This window comes from Squalius cephalus (assembly GCF_949319135.1).
Source record: "Squalius cephalus genome assembly, chromosome: 1".
Lineage (NCBI taxonomy): Eukaryota > Metazoa > Chordata > Actinopteri > Cypriniformes > Leuciscidae > Squalius > Squalius cephalus.
The window spans coordinates 70,674,697-70,698,944 of record NC_137122.1 but is presented as its reverse complement, the minus strand read 5'-3'; the positions used below and the strand labels follow the sequence as shown (position 1 = coordinate 70,698,944).

General features: G+C 40.6%; 2 protein-coding genes across 2 annotated transcripts; one reads left to right on the top strand and one right to left on the bottom strand.

Annotated features, from left to right (window-relative positions):
* Window positions 1-457: 457 nt before the first annotated feature.
* Window positions 458-23,896, bottom strand: LOC307161990 (adhesion G-protein coupled receptor F1-like). The gene is made up of 8 exons (XM_079877009.1): window positions 23,756-23,896; window positions 23,484-23,656; window positions 4,375-4,545; window positions 2,615-3,949; window positions 2,322-2,363; window positions 2,134-2,193; window positions 1,986-2,040; window positions 458-1,849 (listed from the first exon to the last, which is right to left on the bottom strand). The coding sequence occupies exons 3-8, from the start codon at window positions 4,456-4,458 to the stop codon at window positions 1,779-1,781; spliced, it is 1,647 nt and encodes a 548-aa protein (XP_079733135.1). The 5' UTR covers window positions 4,459-4,545; window positions 23,484-23,656; window positions 23,756-23,896; the 3' UTR covers window positions 458-1,778.
* On the top strand, window positions 18,145-20,948 carry LOC307166469 (uncharacterized protein; the record flags this gene model as incomplete). Its single annotated transcript, XM_079884856.1, has 3 exons — window positions 18,145-18,573; window positions 18,755-18,794; window positions 19,465-20,948. 3 exons carry the CDS (start codon window positions 18,145-18,147, stop codon window positions 20,946-20,948), a joined length of 1,953 nt encoding a protein of 650 aa, XP_079740982.1.
* Window positions 23,897-24,248: the final 352 nt, after the last annotated feature.

Below are 24,248 nucleotides of genomic sequence, written 5' to 3'. Positions count from 1 at the left end.
TGAGCCGGTGGACTATCTCATTTGAAGTAAACTGCTTAAATGCAATAGCCTAACTCTTTTTAAATATTGCCCGATGCAATTTCAAAACACCTTTTTCTCCCACCTCATCCTTTTTCAAAGAATAATTTCATCTCAGCATCTGATCTGATATGTGGTTTTACAACTCGGAACATATGGCGGATCTCTTGGCAGATCTGTCCAATCTCTTTAGATAAGTACTGTAATAAACTAATTCTCGCACACCCACCAAAAGAGAAAAAATAAAACATGCAGGATGACACCACATGGAATCAAAATACCGTTGTAGACATTGCGACGCCTTGTGTGTGTGTGTGTGTGTGTGTGTGTGTGTGTGTGTGTGTGTGTGTGTGTGTGTGTGGGGTGATGGTGGACTCGCTGTGATAGCGGAGAAATCCTTAAATCTTTGGTCTAAACAATTAACTATAACTTTGTCTGTGACATATAGACAAAGCAATGCATAACAAGTTTATTTATATAGTACATTTCATATGGGTAATCAAAATGCTTCACATAGAAAAGGTATACATATAATCACAAAATAAAAACAAGAAAGGATTAAAACATTTATAAAAGGAAATAAAAAAGAGATAAACGATACAGTTATAAAATGAAATAGAGTAAAATGATTTAAAGTAGTAAAAAAAGTTGATACACATAGAATAAAACTACTCATTTGACAAAAAAGCACAGTGTGTATCTTATTTTGCATAGTTTCACTCCATGAGGGTAGCTATACCTTAAATTTAAATCAACCTCTCAGCTTTGAGAGGTGTTTTTGTGGGTGTGGCCCCGCTCGCCGCTTGGGGCAGTATATCTCATTTAAGATTGGATTTTGAGGTGAACGGACGCTTTTTCAGGAAGCTGTGTGTGGGAATGTGTTTACCTAAAATCCTCTTCACCATCTGGCGTCGGAGGTGATAGGGGCAGAGCCACCGTGCGCTCTGCGCAGACCTCACAGTCTGGCATTCCTGACAGACCTCGGCTATGTGTGGTCGCTCTTCACTCTGCTCCCAGGAGATTACACTAGGAACTATTTTATGTATCTTTAAACTTTGAGCCGGATAATAAGAGTTTTTTTTCTCCTTTAACAACAGTTATGTAAAAAAACGCGAGGCTTTTTTAACAATGTTTTTAAACTAGAATGTATTTTGTCAAATGTAACAGTTTTAGAAATACTGTGTGAATGACTGAATTTACTTTTCTGTAAAATATTGATTTTTGTAACATGTTAAAATGTTAGAAAACAGGACTGTACTTGCCTAATGTAACTTTAACACTAACAATTTTGATAACTTTTTTTTTTAGGCATGGGAACCATTTTATGAGGGCAATAAAACTGTATTTTGACGATTTGTGAGAAACGGACAAAAGGAGAGACAGCGGAAAACAACGGAGGGAGAGAAGCGCACACAATCACGCACTGGAATACAGCCTCAGGCATAACATACACCAAAATACACCAGAAAACATAAATAAAGCTATTTCTCTAGATCTATATTAACAATAGATTTTTTTTCTCATTTAAATGAAAGTGCATCCAATCATGCAAATCACAGCATTCTAATAAAAAAGTATCCCTTATAAAACAGTAGATCTGTAGCTTGTAAGCCATTTTTAATACTTCAGAACATAGAAACACTTTCCCCCAGAAATTAGTAACATAGTACAGTTTACATATACTTACAGTGTAGAAAACTTGTTTGGAAAAGGCTGTTTAATATTTAATAAAGTAGACTAATAGTTAATGAAGTAGCTGATTAGTCATTCAATAAAGAACCTGAATCATCAGAGTTGTTTGAAGATGTTACTTCAGTTATGTTGGACATATCTGAAAATAATTATTTGCATGTTAAAGTATTCTTGCCATGTCATATATATATATATATATATATATATATATATATATATATATATATATATATATATGTATATATATATATATTCATTTTAATTGCAATACTTACTACTTAGGGGTAATCCATCCAACTCGCGTGAAGATGATAGTCTTGCACTAGTACTCTGTAATACAGATATTTAAGATATAAGCAGTAAACTGAGTACATCTATCATTAAGAAGAACTCATGGATCAGATGCATTTAATTGGTATTTACCCTGGTAAGGTTAGAGCTGGTAAGTGACAGCCTTCCTGCCAGTGCCTCACAGATCTGTAACTATAAGTGACAAAATCAGATAAAGCACTGCAGTAGAACTGAATGTCTCTAATATCATTTCAACAAGGATAAACACAGTTTGACACAATGGTTTGTCAAATTGCAACGTGATAAAAATCAATTCATACCTTGCTGTATAAAAGCGTCCCAAACACCAAAATAAAGAATCCCTTCAGAAGTGTTACAAAAATATGAGGAAATGTTGTAAGTAAATAACACTAGATGCAATGCTGTTTAATTTTATATTCATAACAACATTGGAAATAACTTATTGAATCTTTGTGAGGTTTTAAAATGGATATTTGTAATTACAGAATATCATAATTGTTGCATTATTTGTTACAATTATTGCTTTAAAGTTAGCATTTAAAAAAGAAAAACATAACCTATAAAGTCAAAACAGAAAGACAGAAAGTGGTACCTGCAGTGAATTGAGGAGTGCAAACACCACATGAATACTTAAGTCACGGGACAACATGGTTCCAATTCCAAATCCCCATGTTAGACCAAAGATAGGAGTCAATATGGCCACACATCGGGCAATGACCAATTTCTCATCCGGTTGAGTTGTGACACCAAATCTATACAGAACCACAATCAAAACCACAAGGTTTATGGCTACAATAGTGAGAGCTGGAATCACAAATGCCAGCAGTGCCCTAGATTCATTCCAGTTCAGCCAGCATGCTAATTGTTTCGTGATATATTTCTGAGGTCCAGCTGTCGACGCAACAGTAATGACCGCTATGAGCAAAGGCGCACCATAACCGACTGTGAAGGCAATGGCCATCATTTTGGCCCTTGACATTTGGGACACGATGAGCAGCAGCGCTGAAATTAACATCCAGAAGAAAAGAGCCAGGTAAAAAAAGTGCATGAAGAAAACCGCTGGACTGCAGCGACCCACTGATGTTGGTTGCTCTTGTTCTGCGACTGCGGCTCCAATGATAAAACAGATGTTTGCAATCAGCAGGGACACGGCAATGTTAACTATGAACACACAACGCATGTAGGATGTGTAATTTCTTGTTGTCAGTGACTTCCACAGGATAATCTCAATAATGAGGCACAAAATCAAGCTGGCCATTGAAATAGCTACGCCAATGTAAGTTACATAAGCCAAATAATAATAAGCCTCCGCTGTCACATTGCTTTTAATAGAAAGCGGAGACATCAGGATTGAAAAAGATGTTGTGTGGTTGCATTTACATGTGATCTTGCCAGTTTCGTTCACTGGGGGCTTTACTTCACATCCAGTGGAATCCCATGCGTCAAGACTGAAGTTCCAAAAGACACACTGAGGATTTCCCAAAGATGAATTCGTAATGCCAAAAGTAAAAGAAATGTTGTTGACTGTCTGGTTAACCTTAATAACTACCACATCTCCATTGATGAGGGAAACTGATTTCCTGCTGTCATTATTACTAATATTACGAGTAGGTAGGATGTTGTCAAGATTTGCAAAGACGATAATGGTTAAGGAGGTTGGTTTAAAAACCTGTGGTATCAGAATCTCAGTAGCTGAGTTTGACAGTTTTGAAGTTCCACTATATGATGTAGTTACTACTGTTCTGTTCAACTCAAGGGATGATGTGCTATTAATCGTAAAACTATCATCTGTGAGACGTGTACTTATTTTCTCAACAGCGCCCAGAAGTGCAATGCTGCTGTTTCCTGATGTGCTGTTATTATTCAATGTATTCCATGAATTAATGGTATCATTTGATACAAGGATGTCCACTGTTTGTAGAAAACCCTGTAAAAAGAAATTAATGTTTAGTATAAACAATTATATTTAATCAGATTGGACAATAAAGATTATTCAAAGCCAGAATTGAATAGACATTTTCTAATGCATATATATATATATGATTTTAAAATAAATATTTACAAATATTTTACTCAGGAGAATCAAAAGAGATCAAAAGGTTGTTTCAGAGAATTATGTATGATGCATCAATATGACAAGAATTTTTGCCAATGGAAACTGAAAAGATTGGCATTTTCTTTTTGCTATTGAAAAATACAGCTCACATGTTAGCAGCTATAGTTTTCATTACTTTTCATTATTCATATTCAATAGGTACACTAGATACAACAAATATTTTAAACAAGCAAATTTTATAAAATGCATTTTTTCAGTGAGGAACACAATTTGCACAAAAACTTGAATATACATACCTCCATCACATTCTTATTGATGGTAATTTTTTGTGAGATATAAGCAATTTGTACAAGTATCTGAACAATTGTTTGGACAGTCATTGGAGACAGTGTTATCTCCTGATTATTCTGCACTGTAGCATTACTGAGCTGAGCCACAAACTCTGGTATCTGCTCCACAATCAAGACCTAAATTACAAATAAAAAACAATAATTCTTTGAAAAAATATATTTTAAATGGATCATATCTTTCTTTCTTTCTTTCTTTCTTTCTTTCTACTAATAAATAAACAATAGTTCCCTTTCACTCGTTCTCGTTCAAAGTTACGCAGCGTGGGTATAAATACGGATGTGGATGCATCGCATATTTGCTGTTTGCTTCGGAGCCTGATAGCTTTGGTGACCCGAGGATCACAGTGAAGGCTGCCCCGGCGAGTAGCATCTCAATGGGCCCCTTGCTCTTCTAGCACACCGCAAGCTGTGGAGCTTCCAATGGAGTGTGCTGATCCTTCTCTTGAGTTGGCTGGGGATGAAGATTTGGCTGCATTGCCCCCTTCGGGGACCGTAGCATTGTCCGAGTCAGACCCAGAGCTGACGGCTATGCTTTCCAAGGGCCGCCGAGAGAGTCTGGCTCAAGTAGAGGCCTCCACCATGTCTCAAACCCTCGAGGCTGGACAAGACAATTGGTTTCTCGGGGCAGTCCGTGCTGGTTCTCAGCACCCCATCCCAGAGCCTTTCTTTCCAGGAAGTGCATGACTAGGTCACTAGATCATGGACGGCAACTTTTTCTGGCCGAAACTGGTCTAGTACCTCCTCTACCTTCACTACCCTCAATGGTGGGGTGGCTAAGGGGTATGTTGAGATCCCCCTGGTGGAGCGGTTGGTTGCGATGCAGTTGTGTCCAAAGACCGCTACCTCCTGGAGATGTAATCTGCCTCTCCCCTCCCAGGCCTGTAAGTTTTCATCCTCTTTGGCCAGAAAGGCAGAGCCTGTGGAGAAGATGCCTCTGCCCTGCATGCTATGGTGCTAAAGGAATTGCATGAGGGTAGTTATGGGGTTAAGCAGGAACTGTGCACAGTGACGGGTCTCGCCTTAAGAGTGACAAAATTCACTGCGCTTCTTGGGTCGGGCGATGTCCACCATAGTGGTCCAGGAACACCATCTCTGGTTGAACCTGGTTCATGTGTGAGCCCGGCCAGCCTTTTCGGCGACGTTGTCAGAAACTTCACCCAGCAGTTTTCGGTCTCTGGGAGCCAGGCCAGCACTTCCCAGCTCATCTCGCTAGCTCCATACCGTTAGACTCGGCCTACGTTTTGCGTTTGAGGGACGAGCATATCAGTACAAGGTCCTACCCTTCGGGCTGACCTGTTGTATTGGGTTAGGATTGTTCCACAAATAAATGTTAAGAGTTTCACAAAAATTGATAAAATTCACAAATAAATCAAATGAGATTTGCGAATTAAAAAATATATATTTACAAATGTATTTTATGTCCCAAACACAACTCTGCCTGGCCTTTATTTGTGAATCTGAGATATTTGATATTTGAGATCAATTGCGCCAAGACTAAACATGCATCATTGTCATATCCATTACCACTTTGAGAGTTGTCATGACAGAATTGGATTCAACCTCGTGATAAATACACAAGTTTGTGTAATAGGTCAAATTACTGTCACACAACAGCCAACAGCTTTTGCCACTTCCCATAGTCAAGGAGTTTTAATGACGCATATCAGCTCCGTGGATCTAACGAGCATTATAAATAGTATTTTAAACATTAAATACCTGCATTACGATTCACTTTGTTTGTAGAGAAGATATAGGTGGGTTCTATTAAACGTGTGATAGGTTGGTGCATTCCAAGAGATATCATGAATTTAAAAGTGAAATGCCCAGCAGACAAGCAATATGCATTTATTTATCGGTTAAAACACCTGATCACATACATAATATTTCATATGAATCAGACTTAATAGTTTTTAATTGTAAAAGTAAAAATATGCATTCAATATGCATTATCCACTCAAAACCCTAGTACACGCTGATGCTGAGGCTTGTACGGTTACATCACTGATGGTCATTTGGGCTCATATTTGGTGTTCTACATGATATTTATGTCCTATAGCGATTTGTCACCACGATTGTGCTATAAAAGCCAAAATCATCTGTTTTGCCAATTCACATCGTATCTACCCCGTGCAAGGCTGTCTACACTGGACATGTCAAAGTGAAAATGCAAATCATTTGTCCTCTTTGTAATTGTGTGCAGTAGCCAACTTCAGAAGTAGAACACAGGGGTTGAAGTGAAAAAAAATCCTGAGCCTGAATTTTTTTTTGTGTCTGTGTGTGTGTGTGTGTGTGTGTGTGTGTGTTTGTGGGGGGGGGGGATATAGCTACTTATGTCTATATTATGTCACTGATATAGCTACTTATGTCTCGATGAAAATTTATTTTTCCAAAATTTGAAACATTTATTAGGCTAAAAAAAATATAACTTTTAATTTAAGTGAACTTAAAACAATCCTCACTTAAACCCATAATAAATGTCATATTTACCTGCACCTTACCTGTCTAACCGATGTGAATTATATAGAAATTAAATACGTTTATAAAACAGTCCACACTGCATAAATTATAAATGAAAAATAGATTAATCCTTAAGCGTTGAGCAGCTAGTAATTTTCTCTGTTCCCATTGTTCTTTGGTTAACTTTACTAACAGAGAGAATTGCTGTCACTTTAATACCCGCCGCTGCTGACAGGATCTCACGCATCTCATTCTCTACTCTTTACTTCCATTTAAGATTGTATTTAACTCATTTGACTGTTCTTGTGAAGATACTCGACAAAACTGACATTTTGGCATAAATGTGTGTGTGTTATGGTTCGTTCAAGCGAAAGAGAACTCGATGGCGCGCTGTCGACTGCGATACTGGCGCGCGTCTTTCTGTGTGTGTGTGTGTTTCAGGAGGACATTCACTGACAGCGCGTTCTCTTTTGTCTTCTCGCGCATTGATAGTTTAAAACATTTGCGTGAAGGAGAGCATGATCATATAACCCAAAGGATGACAGAAAGAATGGAAGCTGCGATAAATATTTTAACACGTTAGCTGGACAAAAATTAATCGCATGCGTTTATGACAGCACTAACTTTAGGCTACTTGTCATACATTGCTGACAGAAAATGCTGCGGTTTAAAGTGGACTCGGGCTACACAGAATGTTTTTTTTTTTTTGTAAGCTACACAGAATATTTAATTAAATATTAAAATTAGATATTTAGCCACGTCTTAAGTTACCAAGCAGTAGGCTATGTTAACGTTAGCTCAGTTATCAACAGGTGTAGACAGAGAATATGATTATCCTGACCTGAGCTTTTACTGAATCAACCAACTCACATCTCCTTTCTTTCTTTTCATCCATGATGACATTAAAGTCACCTGTTGTTGTTTCTGGCGTTTCATCGCTGTCTGTGCCGCAACCGCTACTTGCTCATAGAACATTCAGTGAGCTATTTTACACAGGCTTGGTCCTGCTCCTCCGTGGCAATGACGGCGTGCGGTTAAACATCATAACAAACGAATTTGAGTGGGAGTGGGAGTGGGAGTGGGGGTGGGGGTGGGGGTGGGGGGTGGGGGGTGGGGGGTGGGGGGTGGGGGGTGGGGGGGGACAACGGGATTTTGGAAAGTGTCCCCATAGAAAATTACGCCCGTGGGTAGGACATCATCCCCAAGCATCATGAACTAGCACTCCTTTCACCGACAACGCTAACGTGACGTATAAATCTCAATCACACAGTGTTGCCAGGCCCCGCCCTGCTCTGCTTCTGATAGGCTTGTAACGTTAGTAAGAGCAGCGTTCCTTTCATATGATTGGTATGTGAAATCAATTGACTCGAAAATATTAAACCGCATGCAAGTTCCAAAATGTTTTGTTTTTTTTCTTCCTCACGGCCGTACGCCGGAGATCCGGCACGGTGCCGGAATACTTTAAGCCCTGAGAACAGGCATCCATTTACTGTCATTAAATCATTGTGTTGTGCTGCGCAGCGTCCAGTGTAGACAGTATCACGAATTACTAATTCTCAAGTTGCCAGCACTAGTCAGTATGGAAAATTATGCAGATACTTCATATCTGTAGGTAAGAAAACGGACATCACATAGGGCAAAATGTGTTAGCAGTTTATCTGCATGTTACAGTGATCTCTGTTAGCTGTGAATGTGTTCGAGGCTTCCTGGAATGTCACATGATTATGGCTCTTCTTCATGTTCCATATATGGACTATTATTGTGCATATAGCGCCGTCAGGCTGCTGGTATGGATTGAAAACACAGTACATCAGAGTATCAAGCGCTCATAATGATTACATCGACACATTTGGGTATAAATTCAATAAATATTATTCCTGTCTATAGAAATATGATGTAAATCTATGAGAATCTATCAATTTTTCTCCAAATCTGCACATTTTTGAGATAAAAGCCCTGAGGGACGTTGTTTTGTCAAGCGCTGTCATGACGACAACACAGGAGTTTTTTTTTTTTTTTTGAATGGGAGCAGCTGACGCTCATAATTCATATTAAAGGTATCGACTCATTTTTTCATTTCATAACTCCTGACACAAATTAAGACATGTCACTATAAGTTTCTCAGAGTACAATAGTGGTCAAATACTGAAACTTGAGTCTTATATCTTTTTAATGATGTATAGTTTGTCAAGGTATAACATTAAATCTATGGAAGCCCAGAACCGCAACGTAAAAAAAAAGCGAAAACACTTTTCAGACTGGATCAAGATATCCAACTTTATGAATGAATGAATGCATGAATGAGGCATTTATATAGCGCTTTCATATGTTTACTGTAGGCCTACACTTAAAAGCGCTTTACAATCATTTAAGGGAATCTCTCCTCAACCACCACCAGTGGTTATTATATTTGAGGAAATCACGGGATCCGGACAAATAATTGGATACAGAATGATGCACTTAAATATCCAGAACGGTGAAGAGGGAATCAGTGCGGTTACTGTTAAGTGTTCTCGACCCAGATAGTGTTGCCTATTATAGACGAGCACGAAAACACGTCAAAAACACTGCCACATAAAGTTTTGACCAGGTTGTGAACCTACTCCGGCAGAGTCTGTGCTCGTCTATAGGCAATGCCATGATAATGCATGTTGGTACCTGTTGAATTTTCTTTTTGTTGAAAGCCCAGATAAAAGTAAAAAGCTACTATTTTGTGTAGATCCATGTCCGAGGCTGTTCGATTTCACAAGTGCATTTCTTTACACACACACAAAATTCAGAATTGGAAACACGCCCTATGCACCAGTGGACGCGCGCCGTTATGAATGCACACATATGCAACTTCTACAGAAGACTGTATTCTGGTAATGTTTCGACTTTATTCTCGAAACGTTTCGACTTTATTCTCGAAACGTTTCGACTTTATTCTCGAAACGTTTCGACTTTAACCCTAACCCTAACCCTAACCCTTTAAATTTCGAAATACTAGATTTTTTTTTAACGTTGCGTTTCAGGGCTTCCGTATTAATCTGATAGTAACTTTGAACTAAATAAAAATAAAAAAACGCTTCAGTGCGCCGACGCACTGGCGAAGGTTAACAGGTTAACTATTATTTACAAAATTTTTTTGGTGAAACATTTTGTGAAAGTTGTGAAATCAATGTTCACAACTGTATGCTGTATGAATTGAGTAAATGCAAGTAAAAAAAATAAGTAAATCTGAGTAACTGCATCTGGTACATTAACAAAAATAATTTTGTAGAAATAATTTAACATTTAAACATTTAAAAACCAACATTTATGAGTAATTTTAACTGTGTTTATTTATGAGCAATATTAACTTTTTATTTCCTCTAAACCTTTGTAAAATAGTATTCCATCCAACCACCAGTATACATGACATTGGCCTTTATTGTCGATGAGTACAGCAATACAGCATATGGCCTAGTCCACACGGACATGGATATTTTTATAACCGGAGGTTTTCCTCCTGCGTTTTAAAAACAAATCCCGTCCACACATGCTCGGTTTAAAAGAAATCTCCGCCTACATGAAAACGCAAAAATATGCCATCAAGCGCTGTCAAGAGCATGCCACACCAGCAGGCGGCGATCGTAAAGCCACGTTGGCCAATCAGAATCCTGAATCAGAGGCAAAAACCCCGGTTTTACTGTCTACATGACAACACCTCAACCGGCGTTTCTGAAAATCCTCACCCTGGCAGGGGTTTTCAAAAATGTTCGGTTTCAGTGACCTGATACTGCGTTTCCGTGTGGACGAACGGCCGAACCGCATAAAAAAAGTGACGGTTATAAAAATACCCGTGTCCATGTGGACAAGGCCTATTTTACACTGTTTTAACATGTAGCCTTTACAATATTGCCAACATTTAAACTCATTTAAACATTTCAAACATTTTAGAAGTAAAAATTAAATATTTAAACATTCAGGTAGCCTAATTCAAGTGTAATCAACCAGTCTGTTATCCAATTTCCACCGGATCAGCGCTGGTTCTTGTGCCACAGACGGACTCGCGCTCTGCGGGTGAATTTCGAACTTCATACCGCCGTTTCACTGCATTTCACTCACAGCCGAAAGATACTGCGAGCGACTGACTCCATAACCGGCCAATAAACAAACAGTGCACAGTTCTGAGGACATTTTATCACCCAAATTAATTATATTCATTATCATTAGGATTAAAGTCGTGTGTTTTATGCAAGGCGTTTCAATCTAACCCTATTTCACAAATATATTAAGTGTATTATAAAGAAATAATTGGTTAGTCAAATACTAAATTATTTTAGTGAAAAAAAAAACTTAAATATATCTGTAAATTTTATATAAAACTAACTGTTGGATTTTTAGTCAATTATTTTGGTATGTTTAACTCAAACAATCAAGTAAACGATATTCAGAGATTTTATTAAGTTAATAAAGTTAAATATTACTGTAATATTTACTAAGCCACAGAATTATTTTTTTGAGTGTGATTTTTGAAAATCTTTACATTTAATTTTGGATCTTAAGCTATTTATTTGATTTTTATACATTTTGTGAATCTCTTTACATTTTTTTTGTGAATCGTAATCTATTTATTTGGAATAATGCAACAATCCTAACCCCATACTGTAGCCTCGCTTCTTCACAAAGGTTGCGGAGGCAGCCACTGTTCCCCTGAGTGAACGTGGTGTTCATATTCTCAACTATCTCGATGACTAGCTCATACTGGCTCAGTCGCGAGAGCAGTTGAGCGAACACAGGGACATTGTGCTGAGTCACCCCAGCCAGTTGGGACTTTGGGTCAACTGGGAAGAGAGCAAACTCTCCCCTGTGCAGAGGATCTCGGTATGGAGTTGGACTCAGTCAACCAGACAAAATGTAGGACAGCGGCCCCATTGAAATTATTTCAGAGGCTCTTGGGGCATATGGATTCTGCAGCTGTTGTAAGGCTGCTGGGATTACTCCATATGAGGCCGCTTCAGCATGTAAGGATGGACTTTTACTAAGACTGAATTCAAGAACCCTAACCTGCAATAAAACAATAAAACCCACTAATCTGAAGAAGAGATCTATGGGAGAGAGAGCACAACACAACTTCTCCAATCTCGTCTCTTCCCCCCATGCTGGGGTCCTGACTCCTCACACTATCTTCTCCCCCCAGGTCTCATTCAGTCATGCAAAACACACACCTACTGTCTCCAGTTGTTTTATGAGAGGTCAAAATAAATACTTCTGGTGCGAATGGTAAAGAAGTTTCATTCCCGCAGCAGCAGAACAGTCAGAACAAAGAAAACAATGCCTGTTCTTCTGATGTGGGAAGATGCCCCAATAAAGATAATAGATAACCATTTGTGTTTATCCCCCAAACTCAGGCGTGACCACTTGGGCACGAGAAAGGGTCCAGCAAAAGCTGAATAAATATTTGGGTGCTAGATGTTTATTGTTCTTTTGTTCCACTTGGGTATTTAAAGGGGATTGGCAAACCCCTCAAGGAAGCATCTGTAAACAGAACTTCCCACACTGTTGCTGTGTGTCTCTATTGCCAGGTATGCTGACTCTTTGAAACTATTTTTGATATTGCATTTTAAATGTTGTCTCTATTAGTATGCTGATCAGTTGTGTATTATGTATTCTTTTTAATTCTTTTTATTGGATGTTTAATTCTGCCTGGCAAAAATAAATGTTAACCTTGATTTATTCTGCATTCTTCTGAAATCATTATTTCCAGTAGATTAATGTGTAGTCTGGTGTTTCCGCAAATCTTTGTCCAGGATAGATCAAACTGAAGGCACTTTGAATGGACCATGGGGCACATCTTAGAAAAACCTTCTGATTTCTGACTATTCCCTGCCTTAGCATGTTGTATGCTGCAAATATTATAAAAATTACACCTATGGGTCTGTAGTGTGCGGCCGCATAGGGTAAAATATTTGTACTGCACCCTCTGACTATTTCAGGACTGGCTAGTTTGTGATCGTGAGCGCGCAGTCGCGACGTGACGTCTCAAAGTGACACTAGGTCCGTAATGAGCGAATATTTGAAAGTATGAGATGCCCAGAATAATTCTTGGTCTAAAATAAATCACAACTAATCTGCGGATCAGCTGTTAAGATAGACAATTGGAATAAACAAAGAGTCACTTAAAATTTGGAGTCAGATTAAATTATTAATGGAGTCAGAATTAAAATTGGAAATTAACTGTTTAATAAATTAAAGTGATTTTTCCAGAAGCGCCCGAAACGTCATACACGCTGAATTCCCTTCGAACCAAGACACTGGACACCGTCTTTGGGCCGGTGATTGGAGCTTACAAAGTGGTGACCCCGACGTGATCTCCCAGTCTCAGGCGAGTGACGTCTTTCGGCGCGACAATTCAGATCCGAACGGAGCATGAGGTTTGAGCTTCTCCTTCTCTGTCTCCAGCTACTGTGGTAAGTACGTTTTTCCTGTATCTTTTAGAAAGTGTTGAGGGAAAACTTAGACGCACCTCATATAGACACATTGGTAGAACGGGTCGGAATACCCAGGATAGACCGGAACCGCAGAAAACCGGTATAAATCGAAGATTACAAGAAAAACATGGCTTATCAGGGAAATGGTAGTTCGAGTGTAGACAAGGATGTAATGGAATCTCTTGCTTTGCAAATCAAAGATCTTCTTTTTCGTTTGCGTAACAATGGGGTAGATTTTGATTGGAATAATGAGCAAATTTTAGCCTGGTACGCTACTGAGGGGCGAAAACTAGAGACTAAATCTCATTTTCGGAAAATCCCGGTCGCGATCGTCTATTTGCTACGTCGAAATGATTTAGAGACTATTGTTGAAAACGAACGCGTGATTTCAAACATCAAAGAACTAGAAACAGCGCGATCAGATGAGTTGAAAAAACTCAGAGCACAGGTCGAAGCATCTGTGTATGATAAACAAACTTGGGCAAGACAGGGCAACGCGATGGGAACACAAATTAAAAAACTTGAGAAGAAACTTCAAGTAGATAAACAATACACGTCCGCGCTCGAGGAGTGCTGCGATTCTGCAGGCTTTCCTATAGCTGCAGTTAAGCTAGCGGCTATAAATTCTAAAATCGAAGGCGATGTATACAGTGATAGCGACGAAGATGATATGGTAGCAGCTCTACCGAGCGGCATCCAAGATCAGTTGTCACTGGGAGAAACTCGTAGACAAACTCCAAAGGGACGCTCTATTCTGGGAGTGCGCGATCTTTCTCCAGAACCCGCGACTGAAATGTATTATCCAAATAGACCCGAAGAACCGAAACCCCGCAGTCCCATACGAACTCGAAGTAAATCTGGCACTGTTCTCCGAAAACCCGTAAAAATTGCTGTTCTTAAAACAATGACTAACGCAGATGATGAAGTCACTACCATTAGCCGACCTTTAACTTGCGAAGAATGCACAAAACACAAAGAAGTTGTGGGCACAATGCCAAGAAAAGGCCCTTTTCAACCCTACTGGGACAACTTAATGTTACAGGCCTCAGTGTACAAGTTAGAGCCTAGAGACGTTTGGCAAGTAGCCCTCCTCACTATTCCAGACGAGCTAAAACCAAAAATGTCACGTGAATTGAGATCTGGAGAAATTATAATCAAACAGGAAGATGAAGATGAAAATGAGGTTTATGAAAGATTGAGGGAGACTTTATTAGAGTTAAGGGGACCAACACATGCGGAGTGGAACAGAATTTTGGACATCAAACAGGCCACCAAAGAGCCATTTGAAATTTATGCTGAACGTTTATGGGTGACTTACAAAGAGCACTCAGGGTTAGAAGATGCACAGCGTGATCAGGAAGTTTTACTGCAACTCCTGAAAAATAATGCAGGCCCTCATATACAGCAGGCGCTCGTTCATGGAGCCGATCCATCTGAAAATACCTACCGGTCACTGGTGGATTGGGCTTCCAAAATAGAAACTAGGCTCAAACAAAGCAAAGCTCGTTCTATTTCAACAACGCAATGGTTAGCTGAAGGAAAAGGTGCTAAAAATCCTGGTTTTAGGACTAAGCCACTACAATGTTTCTATTGCAAGAAAACTGGCCATACTATTCAGAGCTGCTTCAAGCTAAAAAGAGAGCAGGTCAATCAAAAAACGCATTCTAAAAATGACGACGAAATTCTCAGACGCTTAGGGAATTTGATTGCAGAAAATAATCCTTCAGAGAATAGCTCAAAACAAATTGAAGAACAATCAACGAACCGGGACGGCCCTTACAAAAACTTGCAGGCAGATCTCGCTATCCTATTGGCGAAATATAACAATCCCCAATAGGGGTGCGTGGCCTCCGTTGCTATAGGAAGCATTATCACAAGCGGAAACCGAATCAAAATAAGAGCTAACCTTGGAGGCCGGTTAGTTAACATTCTTATTGATAGCGGAGCCGCTTGCTCTTGTACAAACATTCCGTTACCACTAAGCACGCGAACAATTCAAATTAAAGGTATAGGCGATACTTTGATGACAGCAACTCAAACAAAATCAGTCCAACTCGATTTAGGCATGGTAGTGCTAAACGAACAATTCTGGTATTTACCAGATAACAGCGAAGGAACTGTATTGGGTATGGACATTATGAGAAAACATGGATTTGTAATTCATTGCTTTGAAAAACAAATTGAAGTACAAACAAACAAAACGGCAAAGAAATGCCTGCCTCAAGGCAGGGCCAACATTATGTCCATATCCAACACAGATCCAATTCAACTTCTCATCAACAAACACAGCGACGTTTGGGCTAATCATGAACACGACTGCGGCCTCGTTGATTTTGAAGTATGCATTGAGGGAGAGCCCCCTCCCCCACAAAAACAATATCGCATTAAGCCAGAGGCAGAGGTCGCTGTTCATGAGATAGTGAAACAACTTGAGATTAGAGGCATAGTTCGGCGATGCTGTTCAACTACAAATTCTCCGTGTTTACCAGTTCCAAAACCTAACGGTAAATGGCGTCTTTGTATTGATTATCAGCGTCTCAATAAAGTTCTGCCTAAAGCAACAGCTATAGTGGCAAATCCAGCTACAATCTTATCACAAGTTTCAACCAATGCTTCGTGGTTCACAGTGCTTGACATCAAAAATGGTTTTTGGTCTATTAAAGTCAAACGAGAAGACCAGTGGAAGCTGGCCTTTACTGTAAATCAAATGCAGTATACCTGGGAAAGAATGCCGCAAGGCCTTCACAACAGCCCCTCGATTTTTCATCGAGCTGTGGCAGATGTACTCAGTCCCTTACTAGGAACTGGCAAAGTAGTTCATTATGTAGACGACATACTGATAGCCACAGAAGAACCACTTGAGAACCACTTGCAGCTGGTTGACGAAGTGTTACAGATGCTAGGAAACGCAGGCTTTAAAATGAACAAAGAAAAAGCCCAAATTGCGCAGAGGGAGGTACACTATTTAGGATACACTCTGACTCAAAGCCACAGAGCTTTAACAGACGACAGAAAAAAATGCATTGCCGAACTGCCTCGACCTTATACTTTAAACTCGTTGCAAAAAGTATTAGGAACAGCAAACTATTTACGAGATTTCATCCCTGATTTTGCAAATACCGCCGCACCGTTGTATTCGCTTTTAAAAGGGAAAACGAAACCAAATGATGTCCTTAAATGGACTGATGAACACGAACAGGCTTTTACAGATTTGAAACAGCGTTTGTGCGCCGCGCCCGCCCTGGGTTTGCCCAACCCATCAAAAAATTTCCACATTCAAGTAGACGCGCATGAAATTACACTAAGCGGAGTCTTAGCTCAGGAATATGGAGGAAAACTGCGTCCAATCGCTTACTACAGCCGGAAAAAATCTCTGGTCGAACAAGGATTCGACCCATGTACACAGCATGTGCTTGCGGTGCACTGGATGTTAAAAACAACAGAACCCATTGTAGGTTTCCAATCTGTAGTTATACACACAATGCACACGCCTGTACGAATGCTGTTACAGGGCCGAATAAAGGGAGTTTCCTCCCAAAGATTAGCAAGATGGCTAGCAGACATTCAGGCGCGTGAAATCACAACAAAAAACACACGAATTTTGCCACATCTGCTCGGGGATGTTGAGGGACACCCGCACACATGCCAGCCCAAACAAGAGGCACAAAGCCTTGTCCATGACCAGCCACTGCCAGGCCAAGTGCATGTGTACATTGATGGTTCCCGATTCTGTCAAAATGGTCATTTCTATACTGGCTGTGCAGTGTGGACCCCTCATCTTCCCGAGACAGATGCTAAACGGCAATTGTTGTTTAAACTACCAGCTAACATATCCGCACAAGAAGCTGAACTCATTGCACTGCTAGAAGCGATCAAGGCACACCCTGAACCGCTATGCGTGCACACGGACAGTCGTTATTCTTTCGGCGTCGTTACTGATTTTATGGCACAATGGCAATTGAGAAAATTCCTCACTTCTGCCGGAACGGCCATAAAACATTTCAACACCATAACTGCGATATGGCAAGCTGTACAAGTGCGAGAGAACTCCATTTCCGTGGTAAAAGTGCGCGCGCACATTAACAAAAATCCAGATGTGCACGAAAGAAACAATAACATTGTTGACCAATTAGCAAAGCTGGCAGCAGTGAAAGGCGACTGTTGGCAAAACGAGACAACCTCTGTTTCTGTAGCAAGTGCTGCACAAGTCACACCCATCGACCTCAAACAGTATCAACAAGATCTGTGGGTCTCTGATGGAGAACTTGTGCCACACTTGAAACATGATCAGATGGTGAACATAATTGAAGGCATAGTAATCCGAGATGGAAAATTTGTCGTTCCAGAAGCCCTCCAAAAGCCAATAATCAAATTATATCATGATTATGCGCATGTATCGGCAACAAAAACAGCACAGTTGATACAAAAACAGTTTTGGTGGCAAGGAATGGCAGCTGACATTGAAAGATGGTGCTATGCCTGTCTTGTGTGTGCGACAATTAACCAGGGAAAGCTAGGCCGAACAAACCTACGCAGACCAGAACCACCAAAAGGGCCCTGGGAGTCCTTACAATTGGATTTCATTGGTCCGCTTCCCAGTGCCAAGGGAGGGTATCGCTATTGCCTCGTGATAATTGACAAATTCTCAAAATGGGTTGAAATAATTCCCACTCGCAATAATACAGCAAATACAGTGGCACGTGTGATGGCGAACCAAATCATCCCTCTTTGGGGAGCACCCATTCAACTTGAATCAGATCAGGGGACTCACTTTACTGGACAAGTCATGAAAAATATGTGCAAAATGCTGAACATCAAGCAAAAATTTCACATCCCATACAGGCCGCAAAGCTCTGGTATGGTGGAACGTGCGAACCGCACCATCAAAGAAAATATTGCTAAGCAAATAGCTCAACACCAAAACAGGTGGAGTGATGCTTTACCCACTGTTCTGACTGTGCTGCGAGCAACCCCATCAAAAGCTACAGGCATCAGCCCATATGAGCTTATGACTGGAAGGGTGATGAAGTTACCCATTGATCCAGAAATTTCCCCAGCAGACCTGGGGCCCCTCATGCTCGCAACTCAGCAGACGGTGTTGGTGCAATTGCAAGAAAGGCTGAAGGTGCTGCACGCCCAGGCTGGACTGAAACAACAACAGTCAGACCTGACAAATGATGCACAATTTAACCCAACCTCTGAAACAACATTTTCAGAAGGAGACATTGTGATGGTACGCGTTTTTGTAAAACAAAACGCATTTTCCCCTAGATGGCACGGGCCCTATGAAATTAAAGCTGTTTGCAACAGTTGTGTGGCCGTGACCATCAGAGGAAAATTAAGATGGTACCACATGTCCCAATGTAAACGGTTCAAAGGTTCAGTGAATTAATTATGATCTTTTTCCTTTATAGGACAGTCATCGCAATTCCATGGAGGCCAGATGCCAGGACGGTGTCCGGACCCACCTGCATTGAATTGGGACAACGAGTCACACTCGCACACACCTTAGGATGCGGTAGATGGGTATGGAAATATATTAAGGGGCCATCCACATCATACATTCCAGTCACATACAAAGAAATAGTCGTATGGCCCCCCGGATTAGCACCGGAACCAAATTGTGTAACAAAAATATGCTGTAAGACAGGTTCTACCCATCTTCCAGACAAAAACCTTACAAGCTACACACGCGCACCAAAATTTCACCACAACATTACCGCCTGGTACCAACTCGAAGAATTCCCAGATTCAAATATTGGTAACATGCACACACTATATGAAAATAACAACCATGGAGGAGATCCAAAAAAATGTTATTCCACTAAGGACCTCCAACCAACCACATATAGGTGCACACACACTACAACACATAACAATACACATTTAAAGTTTACTGAACTTCTTTTCAATCTAACAAATAAGGTATCGAACAATAATTTGAAAACATTTGTTTGGACTGGCCGAAAAGAAGGAACATACTGTGTGGGAAAATGTGAGGCAAATATGGATAATTATACTAGTCCTCACAATTGTTCATGGACTTTACACCATTGCTTTAACTTAACCACATGCGGTTACAAAAAACCCACACAGTGTCCGAAATTGTATACCACCCCTCCAGGTGGCATAATCAAAGGAAATGTAAATAAGACTTTACTACATGATGTCAATCTTGTGATAACACATGTCACGTATAACATCTCCAATGTGTTATCTGCTTATGTAAAACACTGCAACTTTAATGATAAGACGTATACATGGCTACAGTCACGCATCGATGATTTAATTTCTGATTACAAAAACAGACTTGCAGTTCAAATTCCATCTGCTCGTACCAAACGAGACCTGTTTGGAAATATAGCAGGCCTTTTTGGCTCAGTTAATTCTATATCCAACACTTACAAAATAACAGGTCAATCTCAATATTCAACTTGGTTGGCAAATCAGGTAGCTACTGGTTTTCAACACATCACCAATAGTAACGAAAACATTATCAAAGCGGTCAGATCTGAGGCGCAGGCGCTTCTGACGACCAGTCAATCAATTTTCAATCAGACCCGTACCATCGAGCATGACTTAGCCTGTAGATTGTATGCACAAGATTTGTTTACTGCAGCAAGACAAGAGATTTTAGATCTTCGTCTCCATAAAACACCTAGGCATGTTTTAAATGATCTTATTGAAATTTTAGATCTGCATAGATGGCTTGCATCAGAGAGAATGAAAAATATTAAGTATTCTGAACTGCTTTCAACATTAATGATGTATACTGGAAATGAATGTACTGGCTGTATTGGGTTCTTTGCCACTTTCCCTCTAATTCACCCAGATCAAATTTATCTAAATTCCACTACCATACGCTCTATTGGCGTGGTAGTGAGAGATCAAATTATAAAATGGGATCATCTGACGGGGTATATGACTTTGAAGGGCACTGAAACCTTGTTTACCACTCGCACCTGTTGTCATGAAACATCTAGTTACATTATCTGTACCTGCAACACTCTACAACCCTTTTCTTCCAATGATTCTAAGCTCATTAATGTTCAGTCATTGCATGGTCATTCTGATGCTGTTCAAGTGTCTCACACACAGTGGTGCGTCGTCAGTGAGATGAATTCCTTCTCCTATGGAGGTCTGACCTGCCCTGCGAACCACACGTTCTGTTTGGAAGTGAAAGAGGACTTTTCAATGGGTCAGATAAACATCCTGGGGAGGGTACCGATGGACGTGGACGTTTCTCCCTGGTGGGAGGACACTTTCTATGAACAGAGCACTCAAGCGTTGGTCAAAACAATGGACTTGGTGCAAGAAATCATCTTACAGACTGAGTACCATCTCAACCAAGCTCAAGTGGAAGCGAATCTGGCGAGAAAGACTGCAGAAATCCTGTCCAGCTCCTCTACCCGCTCAGCCAGGTATGCTTATACCTGGTGGGACTGGACGTTCCGTGGATGTGTCCTTGCCAGTGTGCTCATCTTCTTATTCACACTCTGCCAGTGCTGCTACTTCAGATGTCTTCTCCGCACAATGCGCACTTCAACGAACGTGGCCATTGCGCTCAGTCCATTACAGGTACCAGCCCTACGGAAACTGCAACCATAAGCGGACTTCATCAAATTTTGGCCCCTCAGGGACTGATCTAAATCTGCCCCAAGGGGCCAGGGGCGGAAACTGTAAGGATGGACTTTTACTAAGACTGAATTCAAGAACCCTAACCTGCAATAAAACAATAAAACCCACTAATCTGAAGAAGAGATCTATGGGAGAGAGAGCACAACACAACTTCTCCAATCTCGTCTCTTCCCCCCATGCTGGGGTCCTGACTCCTCACACTATCTTCTCCCCCCAGGTCTCATTCAGTCATGCAAAACACACACCTACTGTCTCCAGTTGTTTTATGAGAGGTCAAAATAAATACTTCTGGTGCGAATGGTAAAGAAGTTTCATTCCCGCAGCAGCAGAACAGTCAGAACAAAGAAAACAATGCCTGTTCTTCTGATGTGGGAAGATGCCCCAATAAAGATAATAGATAACCATTTGTGTTTATCCCCCAAACTCAGGCGTGACCACTTGGGCACGAGAAAGGGTCCAGCAAAAGCTGAATAAATATTTGGGTGCTAGATGTTTATTGTTCTTTTGTTCCACTTGGGTATTTAAAGGGGATTGGCAAACCCCTCAAGGAAGCATCTGTAAACAGAACTTCCCACACTGTTGCTGTGTGTCTCTATTGCCAGGTATGCTGACTCTTTGAAACTATTTTTGATATTGCATTTTAAATGTTGTCTCTATTAGTATGCTGATCAGTTGTGTATTATGTATTCTTTTTAATTCTTTTTATTGGATGTTTAATTCTGCCTGGCAAAAATAAATGTTAACCTTGATTTATTCTGCATTCTTCTGAAATCATTATTTCCAGTAGATTAATGTGTAGTCTGGTGTTTCCGCAAATCTTTGTCCAGGATAGATCAAACTGAAGGCACTTTGAATGGACCATGGGGCACATCTTAGAAAAACCTTCTGATTTCTGACTATTCCCTGCCTTAGCATGTTGTATGCTGCAAATATTATAAAAATTACACCTATGGGTCTGTAGTGTGCGGCCGCATAGGGTAAAATATTTGTACTGCACCCTCTGACTATTTCAGGACTGGCTAGTTTGTGATCGTGAGCGCGCAGTCGCGACGTGACGTCTCAAAGTGACACTAGGTCCGTAATGAGCGAATATTTGAAAGTATGAGATGCCCAGAATAATTCTTGGTCTAAAATAAATCACAACTAATCTGCGGATCAGCTGTTAAGATAGACAATTGGAATAAACAAAGAGTCACTTAAAATTTGGAGTCAGATTAAATTATTAATGGAGTCAGAATTAAAATTGGAAATTAACTGTTTAATAAATTAAAGTGATTTTTCCAGAAGCGCCCGAAACGTCATACACGCTGAATTCCCTTCGAACCAAGACACTGGACACCGTCTTTGGGCCGGTGATTGGAGCTTACAAGCACTGGCTTCACAACTGAGTCCCGAGATGGGCGTGGCAGAGTGGAATGCACTGGGTTTCTATTACCCCGTATTGTTGCCAAACCTTCAGTCCGTGGTCGGACCCTCCGTTTCTACAGGCAGGAGTTCCTCTAGAACAAGTGTCCAGGCATGCTGTGGTCTTCACGGATGCCTCTGCCACCAACTGGGGGGCCACGTAATACGGGCCTGCAATTTCGGGTATTTGACTGCATTGGAACATCAACTGCCTTGAGTTGCTAGCAGTACGTCTGGCACTGGGCTGCTTTAAAGTGCTGCTACATTGCAAGCACCTACTGGTCCATACGGACAGCACTGTGACTGTTGCGTACATCAACCGTCAGGGTGGTCTACGCTCCCGCCGCATGTAGCAACTCACCCGCATCTCCTTTGGACTCAGAAGCAAGGACTTAGGTGGACTACCCCAAGCAGAGGTAGATACCATCACTTTGTCTAGAGCCCCCTCTATGAGGCGCCTGAGTGGTGTTCTTACCACTTGGAAGACCCCCGGAAATTTTGGGACTTTTTCTTTGGTGCTTATGGCATTGCAGAGATCCCCCTTTTAACCTCTGCAGTCAGTGGAGTTAAAAAATTCTGTTCTCCTGTTAAAGACAGGTCTTCTGTTGCATTGGCTTCCAACCAGCCCTAGCTTTGCTCTATCCCATCTGCGTTTTGTGCCTGTACGTGGACTGAACGCAGAGCTTCAGGACCTCAGACCAGCTCGTTGTCTGTTATGGAGACAAAGGGCCAGCAGAAGGGAAAGGCTGTCTCCATACAGAGGTTAGCCCACTGGATAGTGACCGACTGAAAGGGAATGTCTCGGTTACGTATGTAACCCTCGTTCCCTTAAGAAGGGAATGGAGACGTTACGTTCCGTCGCCACAGTTGCTGTGTCACCGCTGGGTGACCGGGCCACAGGGTCACAGGCTCGGCTCCTCAACGGAAACAAAATATGCAATGCATCTGCTTCTATATTTTTACCCGCATGCAAATCTCTCATGCCAATGTCCATTTAGTCACACTTGAAGTAGATTGGTCTCTCAAAGTGATCCCCAATTCGTCGATTCACTTCCGCCGTAACGTCTACATATGGGTTACATATGTAACTGAGATGATTACCTCAACTTTCCTTTGAAGATCTTTGATTGCTTTAACTACACAGCTATTGTCTATTTCATTCCATCCATTTAATGTACACAGATAAGTTATGGTGCCTTCTTTGCCCTTTTCACAGGCTCCCGTTACAATTTCACCTATTTCTCCAACTCCATGGAAGTCCTTACAGAAAAAATCTGAAAGTCAGCAAAAATCAATTATTTGTTTTAGACAACTGAAACAGATACATTAACTTTCTGCTGAATCATGTAAAGAATAAGAGACTTATGCCTCACCTCCTGTCACTAAATTAACTGTGACACTGTTCCAGCTATAACTGAAAGTTTGTAGTGCTGGTTGGTTCTTGATTCGACATGTAAAGATTTTATCCCCAGAATTATCACTCTGGATTTGATATTTTAAAACGAGACATCTGCTGCCATCTAATTGCATAAAATGGGTACATATAATTGTTGGAACATATTTAAAACATTCACTGTTTTTTTTTTTCAGAGCAACTGATAACTGCACTTTTTGTTTCTTTAACTTTTGTAAGACTATATTGCAAAATACATAAATATCTTAACCTTCTGAAATCTCAGTCCCATTGATTTTGTCCCAGACAACATCATAATTATCTTCACAGCAAGACAGTCGGATTGTCTGGGCAGTACACTGAAGCTTTCTATCCGTCATATTCACCAGGATATTGGGACGTGGTTCAAATATAGTTTGCCACTGATTATAAGGTAATGTGGTATTGTTCCTTTCAAACATACAGGAGTATCT